This window comes from Zeugodacus cucurbitae, chromosome 5, assembly GCF_028554725.1.
Source record: "Zeugodacus cucurbitae isolate PBARC_wt_2022May chromosome 5, idZeuCucr1.2, whole genome shotgun sequence".
NCBI lineage: Eukaryota > Metazoa > Arthropoda > Insecta > Diptera > Tephritidae > Zeugodacus > Zeugodacus cucurbitae.
The window spans coordinates 5873824-5885016 of NC_071670.1; the positions used below are offsets into that span (position 1 = coordinate 5873824).

At 36.5% G+C, this 11193-nt stretch overlaps 2 protein-coding genes and 1 long non-coding RNA gene across 3 annotated transcripts in view; 1 reads left to right on the forward strand and 2 right to left on the reverse strand.

Annotated features, from left to right (window-relative positions):
- LOC128921871 (uncharacterized) overlaps positions 1-11193 on the forward strand; it is a 125887-nt gene that overhangs the window by 39347 nt on the left and 75347 nt on the right. The window lies entirely within an intron of this gene.
- Positions 559-4745, reverse strand: LOC105218567 (sodium/potassium/calcium exchanger 4-like). The gene is made up of 6 exons (XM_029044389.2): positions 4534-4745; positions 2560-2979; positions 2159-2494; positions 1587-1931; positions 1284-1496; positions 559-1155 (listed from the first exon to the last, which is right to left on the reverse strand). Exons 1-6 carry the CDS (start codon positions 4733-4735, stop codon positions 719-721), a joined length of 1953 nt encoding a protein of 650 aa, XP_028900222.2. The 5' UTR covers positions 4736-4745; the 3' UTR covers positions 559-718.
- On the reverse strand, positions 8018-10538 carry LOC105218568 (probable sodium/potassium/calcium exchanger CG1090). The gene is made up of 7 exons (XM_011194248.3): positions 10383-10538; positions 10146-10313; positions 9902-10089; positions 9655-9841; positions 9265-9588; positions 8441-8542; positions 8018-8383 (listed from the first exon to the last, which is right to left on the reverse strand). The coding sequence occupies exons 1-7, from the start codon at positions 10387-10389 to the stop codon at positions 8040-8042; spliced, it is 1320 nt and encodes a 439-aa protein (XP_011192550.2). The 5' UTR covers positions 10390-10538; the 3' UTR covers positions 8018-8039.

The following is an 11193-nucleotide window of genomic DNA, read 5'->3' on the forward strand; positions in this document are numbered from 1 at the left end:
TCTGGATCTCATTTATGGAGCTTTCCATTTTCAAAGAGACCTCAACACTGTATCCATTTTCGTCGATTCCAATCTCTATTGTTTTGCAACGTGGAATTTTTCGTTATTCTCGTAAGGTAAACACTTGGCCTTCAACTCGTTTGGTACGTATTTCCGAGCGGGTTGGTATTCTAATCGTTTATCGATCGAATAAAATAGTCCACTTCCAACTGGTGGATTGCACTTGATTTGTTGAAGTAGACCTTTAAAAAGTAACGACTACAATAAAATGTAATAAAAAACCGGACCAATTCAGAAACATTGCATTTTAACTGCCTAACAACAAATCATTAATCATCTAAAAAGAAAAAGGAGAAAGTGACATACCAGACGATAATAACGCGAATAAATAGCAAATGTCATAATTATTGAGATAAGTTTCGAAAAGTACACAATGCAAAATGAAAATATATTTAGTTGATAACAGCTGCGATCTCACTTCAGATAGTAACAAACCAAAGAGATCGATCCAAACACTTGTGCCATTGTAGCCTTAAATAAAACCCGCACTTTTACTGCTTCACATTATTATCATTTATTGTTACCTTAAATATTAATAGAAAATTAATTGTGCAAAATCTAAAGTTCACAAAAATTAATATTGGCAAGATTGGTTAACTTGATTGTCCAAGCCCGCTCCATCACCACCCGCTCTCTCTCTCCCTCAATCGTGGTGCACTTAGTGCTCACAAACGGGTAGATTAACCGGAAAGAACACATTGAGTTCGATGAGTGCCGCACATACAATGAAACAGACATATAAAATGGCGCATATTAAACCCACTTTACGATCCAATTTAAAACGATTCAAGAGTAATGTCAGAAAGAGACAAATAACAGATGCGAGCAGAAAGATCACCGAATATGTGAGACCATTAGATCTGGGTGCGACCCACATTTCATCCGGATGATTGGGTAGAAAATAGGCTTTGACAAACCAAGGCACACTGAGACACAATAAAATATCGAAGGTATTCGAACCGATAGCATTACTAATGCCCATAGCGCCGAGACCCTGTTTCGTGACAATAATGCTAGAGACAGCTTCCGGCACGCTCATGCCGGCGGAGAGTATTGTGAGACCCATAACAGAGTCGGGTATGTTGAGTGTATCGCCTGTAAAGAAAGAGTTAGTGAGAGATATGTTTAAAGTGATTTTCAAATCAGGGTTGAGTTTGGGATTAATTATTAATGAAGATAGTTTCAGAACTAAAAGTAAAAATAAAATTGGTCTCACAACTCACCGATTACCGTTATCGCGTAAGCCACCACATAAGAGATCAATGCAATCCACATAATCGCCGCCACAAATGTTAAATATTTGGCCTGTGGATGTCGACGACTATCCGGTACCGTTATATATAACAAAAATGTTATGGGCCAACGAAGTAAGAAACATAACCACGAAGCATCACCACGTTCCCAAGGTGTATCAGCGTAATCTGTTGCGTTATAATCTACAATGAAAAGAGAGCGAGAGCGAGAAAGGGAGATAGATGGAGGATGTGAGTACCAGAGATCATAATTGAAAGACGGTTGACACTCACCAGTTTCATTAACGCAATTTGGTTCAGAAGCTACTGTCCAACTGCAACTGTCATTATGTGTCGTAGATGAGCGACAACTTTCGACATCCTCCAAACTGGGATGCAGTTGTGTTGATGATTCGGGTATATAAAATGTTGCCAGGTTATTACTTGAAGCACAATTACTACTACTTTGAAAAGATGTTGCTAATGTATAATTCGTAATGCTGTTGAAGGTATGCTGACGTCTAATGAGTGGTGTTAGCTCACCAACTTCACGATAGGAGAACACCAAACGCAATTTACGGCGATAACGAGAGATCAGACGACGTGCTGAGCGTGCGACCTTATCGTTGTAGTACATCACTGGAAGGGAGAGAGAGATAAAACACAGGAACTTAGTCTGGATCAGTAGGAATAAGAGTTTAAACGGTCTTCTGTGGATAATTAGATGAGATGGAAACAAAAGCTTCCAGAACAAGGAAAACTTAGTTTGGCTTTCAGAACTTCGATTTTTTGCCGAACCTAAACTGAGGCTCCCAAAGCTCAAAGTCTCAGTACTTTTGTCTTCGCTTTCCCCGTACAAAACTTACCTGCCATATAGAAGAAGTACGCCAAAAAGAGCATCATCGATTCGTACCACATCACTTTGCCGTCCCAGAGCGTACAGATCAGTGCTATAACCGCCAGGCAGTACATGAGACAATCCCGACTTACCGGCCACCAATCCAAACGCACGCATTGTCCGACAAATAGACCACAACATGCCGGTACAGCCAGTAAATTAAATACAGACGAGCCCACGATGGTACCAATACCGATGTCACCCTTTGTCACGAATGTACCAACGCAATTCATAAAGAGTTCCGGACTTGAAGTGGCGACTGCCATAAAAGTGGCGCCGACCACATCGGCTCGCATCTGTAGCGCTGTTGAGCGGAAAATTGGAATTAGTTTTTTAATATTCTACGTTATATGGCGGGTTTTAACTCACCTTGACATATCAACTCGATGGCTGGCAAAAAGTAATCATCACAAATTACCGCCAACAACCAAAAGCAATAGAGTGCCAATAAAATATGTAACGTAATCCAGCCGTGTTGACGTTCGGCGCGCGTTAAACCGTCTGTGGGGAATTCCAAGATCGCGGGTGCTGTACAGTTAGCTATAGCTGTGGCTGTGACTGCGCTGTCAGCGGTCCACCGTGAGTTCGCGCGTGTAGTGTTGCTCTCTGCTGCTGTTTTTGTTGTTGTTGTCTTACTATCATCTAGATTTGTGTGTTTTCTTTGATATTTGTTGTTGTAATGTATTTCTGTTATGCTCACGTCTTCTTGTGAATGCTCCAAGTCAATAGCGCTGGTACTCACAATACTGAGTAGTTGTCTACCAGTTGACTGAGGTTGTTTGGGAGGCACTGTTGTGGTGGAATTTTTAATATTTATGATTGTTAGTAAGTGTTCTAAAGTGCAATGTTTGCGTTTAGAGCTTAGTTTAAGCACTGTTCTTTGTTAAACTTAAAACTAACGAGCTTTAAAGCTCTTTGTTATTAGTTTCTACATTTTTTATTTGTAATCAGTTGTAGAAGGTTATAATTGATGTCTCTCGACACAACTAGGCCTTTAGATGGTCTATTGTGAAACCATCGGGTCTGGAATCCCCTCACACTATCTGGCTTGTTAAGCCAGTGGATTGGTAACTAGTAGAACCACCACTATCCTTTTCTAATTTACTATTGGATGGATGGGCTTCAGCTGAATTGAGCAAGCACTGGACAGTCACTAGCACCTGTTCTATTGTAAGATCCTTCCGGCTTAACGTAAATTGCAAGAGGTCGAGGGAACTCTACGCCTACGATATTTTCTTAGTCATAGGTGTTCAAACTGACCACTACCATTGTGTTGCACTTGGTCATTCTAAAAGTTTTACCGGAGGCTATGCGTCAGAAATTTCTTGGAGGAGTATGAGGTAGAATCTTCTCAACACATAATTTTGGAATGACCCGCCGTTGCGAGATCTAGGCAAAAATTGCTTGGCTCAAATATTTTTGTGGATCCTACCGAATTAGCGGATATAGAAGTAAAAAACCTCTGCAGATCTGTGATAGGTTCTAGGTCCATTATCCATACTGAAATTAAAGTGAAGGGGACAATTTTTGGCATCACAAAGGACTAACCTTAATAGCCTAAGAGGATCCTTTGGTGGACAACAGCCATTGCACCTAAACTAACCTAACCATATCTTCTTTGAACGACTCTGTGGCCTTGATCTAATAAATTGAAGAAGATGTAGGTAACTTGTATATGAGTAATATTGTACAGGCTTCTAAGAATTTATGTATTTTGTGTATATTGAAGATTCTTTTATTAAATATGGCAGAATTTATGAAGTGTGAACACTTCTGTTTCCGTCGTTCTTTGGTGTTTCATGTTTCCGCTTTATAATTTATCGGTCTTTCGAAAAATTTGGACTTAGTACTAAACTAGGTGAAATTAATTATAATACAGATGTGTCTTTAGTTACTTTAGTAATCATTTGACATGTCTCTACTTGCCGTCTAGCTACGTAAGTCATACAATCTGTCGAAATCAGCTGTTTATGATCGATAAATGTCAGTGTCAACAAGTACCGAAATTATGTTTTAAACTAGCTAGATTCAAAGGCTGTCAAAGTCAACTAATTATGAATAATAACGGTTAATAACTTATATTTCGACTAATTTTAAGACGAAATCGGATATTTAAAGCATTTAAATTTAACACACAACTCCAATTAAAATTTTTTAATTAAGTTATGTGGCTAGCTGGACTGTCAAAATCAGCTGTTTACGATCGATAAATGTCAGCGTCAGCATACGTTACGTCACAGTGCTCATTTCATGTTATATAACTGAAGAGTATAAAATAATTTGCTTGAACCTTAGTATTTCCGAAAGTTCGCTGATTTTATGTTTTTGTGAATTTATTCTCACCTTTCTCCGCTCGTCCGCGCCAGCCGCCGTCAAACCATAGATAATTCGTATAAAATAATAAAATTACACCAACATAAATGCAACAACGTAATTGTAGCCACAATTTCGAATGATTTCGTATATTCTTTGTTTTCGTTTTCACATATGTATCTTTTACGAAAGTTCGACTTTCACTTGTTTCCGTTGAATTTTCGTCCATCATTCGTATTGAAAATAACTATGCAAAAAATACTGTTTCACGTTTCAACTGTGATTTGACAGTGCAAATAATTAATTTCTGCTTGTGAACACACGCGAATATTTTTTTTAAATTTTTATTTTTTCACTATTTTCAATATTTTTATTTTTGAAAAATAAAATTACAATTTTTTCTGCACTTCACTACACTTTTACCGCTGTTGTTGTTGTTTGGTTTTGACTACGTGGTCGCCTTGCCGTTTATCGGCCTTCTAAAGTGTGTCTTAGGGATAAGCGCTGCATTTATAGTAATCGGCGCTGCAGCTGAAGCTAGGTTTAGGCATGAAAATGTGCGTGTGTATATGTATGGATGGATTGTTTACGGGCGAAACAATGCATTTGGTGATAAGTGAAATTTTGGGTTAATAACATAACTATTATATATGTAAATGTACAAAGACATACTGTTTACATGCACATTTTTATGATGGCCTTTGTGTGTGGAAAATTTTGGGCTGTCATTCAAATGGCACGTGTCAACAGCGGGTTCAAAACGATAGTGTTTTGCCAGTCTACTTATGGATGTGTATCTGACAGGTAGCTTGCATGTTGAAAATAAATTATTGATGGAATTTATGATTTTGGAAAATTAACATTGAATATTCGTTAGCGAAAATTACTTTTGTGAACCTGGTGAATATCGCAATAATTAATTTTTCTTACAGCTCAGCATTTCACAATTTCTATTATTTTTTTTGAAAAATTAAAAAGTTCCAAAACTTTCCCTGAATTTACCCATAAGCTTTCACATCTACAATTCTTTTGCTGGACAGAGTCAGCCTTCGCAAAAGTTTTCACTGAAACTTGCACATTTTCTATCATTTGATATAAAAGCATAGTGGTTTTCTCATCTAAAATTCTTTTTCTAGGCAGACTCAGCTTAGGCAAAAGCTTTCATTGAAACTTACGCCAACCAATACAGCATTTCAACTTTTCTATTATTTGATCTGAAATTAAAAAGATCCGAAAAGCTTTCGGTGAGCTTTCGCATAAGATTTAACAGCTTCAACTATTTTTCTAGACGGAGTCAACTTTCGCAAGAGCTTTTACTGAAACTTTCACATCTTCTAATGTATTTGAAATAAAAAGTCCGTGAAGCTTACGATGAACTGTCACATGCGCTTTTACACAAAAGTCATGAGATCTAAACAAAGTCAGCTTTTGCAAAAGCTTTCGAAAAAACATTTCAACCTTTATGTTATTTGATTTGAGATTGAAAAAAATCTGAAAAGCTTACGATGAGCTTTCACTTAAGATTTAACAGCTTCAACTATTTTTCATGGCAGACTCAGTTTTGCCAAAAGCTTTTACTGAAACTTTCACATCTTCTTTCCTAATGTATTTGAAATAAAAAGACCGTAAAGCTTTCGATGAACTTTCACATAAGCTTTTACACAGACAACTCATGAGATCTAAACAAAGTCAGCTTTTGTAGAACCTTATAGAAACTAAACCGTGGTAAATTTAGTTTGGCAAACTCAATGCAAATCACGGTTTTGCGAAAAAAAAATAAAAATCTAAAAAATAATATCGAAATCGATAAGTTGTCACCTACAAGTAGTACCTACAAAGTCATATATTAGTCATAATACAAACTACCAAGCAAAAGGCTTTTGAAAAGGCTTGGTAATTTGGTAAAACTCTCTAGAAAATTCAAAAATAAACCACTTCAACTTATTTACGCGCTCTCACGCAAGTTTTAATTAACTTGAAAGATAATCAAATGGGGTTTTAATTAAAAATATAAAAATATGGTTTATTTTTAGACTCTTAGGTAAAGGTTTTTCTCTTCGGATTCATGCGATTATTTAGTAACTTCTGGCGACTATTATATTCAAAGATCTTAAAGTAATCTATAAATATTTTGCCATAGTGTATCCAAATATCGTAATAATGCTTCGTCATTCCCATTTTAAGCGTTTCCATTTTACGAAGTATATCTGAAGAGATTTAATTGAACTTTTTTGGATGAGAGATCGAAGATAGTTCATAGTTATATCAGAGATAATCAGATTTCTATGATCTATAAATATTATTTTTAGGTCCTAGATGACCATAGTTATCTTTTAAGTAACCCAAGTTAAATTCCATCCAATATCACCCTTCAGTTTCGCTACAAATTGACCCACCCTCGTATGAAATTCAAATTCAAAGCACTCAAGTTAAAAATACATGTAATCAGGGTACAAATTTAACTTTTTAAATATTTTTATTATTTTACCACTCTTGTACGCTAGCAACTGTTCGTAATCAAAACTATACGCATTTGCGTGCCAAGATCAGCGATATGTATTTACAATAAAGTAATAAAATTCGGATTTTTCCGCCATCGGAGGCACTTATCAACGCCACAATTAGTAGTATTGATTACTTGACTCAGATAATTGAGTAGCTTACTAAGCAGTTTTATTTGTTTACGCTATTGTTCGATATACGAGTATATATGACGGTGTTAAATTGTCAAAAATTATCGAAAAAATTAACACTTTATGTGTCTATCAAATGGTAAAAACAAAAGCTCGGAAATAACGTCATAATTGGCGCAGTGTACGCTGTAGATAATTAGTGAGGTATTTTCTATAATATTTTTATTACTTTCATAGTAAAGACTTCAAAATATCGATAACACTATAGTATATATTTACTACAGTTGTATAAATTATTTAGTCTAAAATAAAGTAATTTTATTTATGATGGACAGTTTTCGGAATATGATAACATTATGGCAGTGAGACGATGTTCCATCATTATCTCGTCGAGCTTTTGGGTCACGTATCGTAAATTAGCGCAGAATATATATTCAATAGAATACTCCATAGTTAGAAGAAACTTTTGAGGCACTGAGGGCTTCTCTCTCACAAGAAATAGTATTCCACGTAGGTATATCGAAAATTTTCGCGAAATATATAATATATATAGAATAAGTCCGAGTTGGAAGATAGATTTAGGACTGATACACGATCTAGACTATAAATGGGTTGTCATTTAAAAAAATCTAGAGTAGAAGTTACTATGAAGTAAGCTCGATTGCGCAAGGTCCATGGACGGGTTCATAAGTACCTAGAGGCAAGAATTAATTGGTATCAAAACCTGAATATCATAGAATACACTCGAGAGACCGGACAACAAAGGATTGTCCATATATACCAGAGGTCAGAGTGGATATATTAACACTATGCCTTACTATACCCATATTGCTCTCCAGTTTACCACATACTATCGAAAGCTCCCACTTTGTCCGTCATATTAAGCGATCTCAATTGTCTTTATCACATTTCCACATGTACACAAAAAGGTTTATTCACTATCTTACCCCATTCAATTTGTATAAAAGTACAAATAATAATATAGACGAAATAAATCAATATGAAAATACAACCAATCCAACGGTTTATAACAAACCGTGTTCCCAACAAAAAAATATACATAATAAAGAAACAAAAACATAGCAAGGCGGTCATGAAGATCAGTTTCATCGATAGCGGGATTATATGAAACTTCGTCGGCCACAACAGATCCAACATAACCTCAAACGTATAAGCAACGCCGAGATAGAGAAACATCTTTATATTATTGATTGTCCACGCATAATATATACCTCTGGCGCTATTAGCTGTTCGTAATAAAAATTGTAATGAATATAGTTCCAATAATTTATAGACTTCATTACCTTGATGTACCATCAGTATAAAACTGAGTATGTCGGGTGCCGCAGCGCCGATTGCTAACAATGTGAGACCAACTACTGATACGGGTATGCGGAGTTGATAACCTGAATGTATTTGAAAACATTAGTTAGTGCTGTAGCTGTATGTTTTATAGTATTGTGGCTCAGATGTCTACAGCTTAAAGCTTCGCTCCTTGAGTAGGAAATAAAATCCTGCTTACGACCATCGGAGGATTTAAGTAATTCAAAGCCTCGAAAATAGTCGCTTATATTTGATAGAAGTTCAAGTATAATGGTTCGGTTGGACGGATGTGGGTTGGAAGATGAGATTCCAGAGAACTGAACTAGAATACTTGGGCTTCGAGGAGGTAAAAATATAGTGGACGACTGTGGCTATCATGGAAAATGATCTTGAGATCGTCTGAATTGCTTTGAACAATGGATATCGGGAGGATGGTTCAACGTATAAATATCAGCGAAGACAGTATGATAGATGCTAGAGAGGTGTCAACCTTCAACTTCTTTAAGCTGATGAACTTGGAACTAATATCTACAGTCCGTGGTATTACTTCTTCCGAAAAATATTATATATGTCGCCTTAAAAAGGTATAAGCCCGGTAATAACAAGAGTAAGGTCCGTTCATGTCAACCTGACTATCTTTGGGATCAAAACTGAACTGATATCTACAGTCCGTTTTTGATAAAAATCTTTTTATTACCTTAAGAAAGAGGGTAAAACCGGTAATGTAACTAATTACTGTAATGTAACCCAGACAGTCTCAGGGATCACATTTTAGTCAGTCTCTCCCTGGCATACAAATACTTACTAAATATTGTAACGGCCCAAGTAACTATGTAGGATAATAACATGACCCATATGATGCACATCAACACTGTCAGCACGAAGCAAGATCTTGCACTTTTACGCCTGCAATCCGGTATTGTCAAAATGAATAAGACTTGCAAAGGCCAAGAGATAATCCAAAGCACTTTCACCGCCAAACCAGACTTAGGCCAACGACAGGGATGTAATGTGATTTCCAAAGTCTCGTCATCACCATATTTAGCAAATTTTTCACGCATAACGGGCACGATGGCAGGATACGTACGAAAACATTTAGAACCTCTACGCGGTGTTTCATCATTCAAATCTAAAAGCGGGTAAGAAATGGTCGTGAAATGTTTATGAGATCACCTGAAGTACTTTCCAAACATACCACGTAACTGATCTTGTATGAACTTATCACAGCTTAGATAAATTATATAGATAACATAGAAAGTTATCAAGAGCATTGATTTGATATACCAGCTTGTGCCAACCAGTGTCAAAACCACGAAGCCAATAACAGCGAAGCAGAAACCGCCACAATCTCTACTAGTAGTCCACCAATCCAGCGTCAGGCGCTGTAAAATTCAAACTTGATTAGTAGCTCGCTTCTTTGTTTACAATATATAAAGGCGTACCTCTCGTGCGACTAAACCACACAAGCCCACCACAGCGAAACTATCGAAAGCCACCGAACCGAGCACCATGCAATAGCCCGCATTCGTTTTGGCCACATTAATGCATATTATGCAAATACACAGTTCGGGTAATGACGTGCCGAACGCCAATAGCGTGGCATCGGCCATAACAATCGTCATATCGAGTCCTTGATGTGAAAGTGAGTTTGAAGTAGATCTCTATAAATTATATTTTACAACTTACGATAACAGATCTCAATCATGGCGAATGCCAAGTACTCTTCGCATACCATGGCGAGCGCCAAAAAGGCGTACAAACTGATGGCAAAGCTGGCAATGACGAGTTCATAGTTTTCCGTTGTATCAGTAAATAAATGTGGGAATTTTTCTATACCAGTTATCGTGCAATTGTCTGAAAATACGAAGCGTGGCACATCTTTTAGTAAAACGTGGAAGTAAATAAAGATCGTGCACAACTCACCATCCATTCCTCCGTTAATAAGTGATCTTTAAAGGGAAATTGTAGAGAATTTGTTATTATGTCTGGTGAAGCTTTTGTTTTTGAAATGGCTGTCGAAATTTATACTTTTTCCTACTTGTCATTGAGGATGAATATTACAGACGTGGTAATATTTTTTGTAGAAAAAATATGTAACAAATAGTAGTAGAAGTGTAGAAGTCTTATTCCTTGTTATGTACTATGGACCGAATTGTTGAAAGCAAACTCGTTGAGTGCAATTGAAGTGCTTCCCACAAGAGTCAGGTCTACGTAACCGAAACGGACCCTGCGTTTTTAGTCAGCCAAAAACTGTAAACTCGACAACATTTTTTGAAATTATTTGCGGAATACCTAGTCCACTTTGTAATTGTCTGAGTCATTCTGGATCTACGCAATCGGAACGGATCCTGATTTTAACTAACCAAAGACTGTCAACTCGGGAGAATTCCTTAAAATTATTTGGGGAATACCTAGTCCACTTTGTACTGTCGTTCTGATTCTGAACTCTGATAATGCTTGCTAATATTTTAAAGAAATAATAAAGTAAGGGTAAGCCCACTTACTCAGTAAGGTCTTCGATGTGGATCTCTTTTGCATTGTTAAATGTGTTAAGAAAGAAGTTTCAGAGCATAAAAACGCCTTGTAAGTTCTCTACAAATAGAGTATTATCTGAAATCATATCGGGTTTATAAAAAAAAAATGTGAAAAAATTTATTAAGTTTAATTTAAATTTTTATTTAATATTTAAAATTACAAACCTTAACGACTAACGGTCTAGAAACTGCGCTCATTA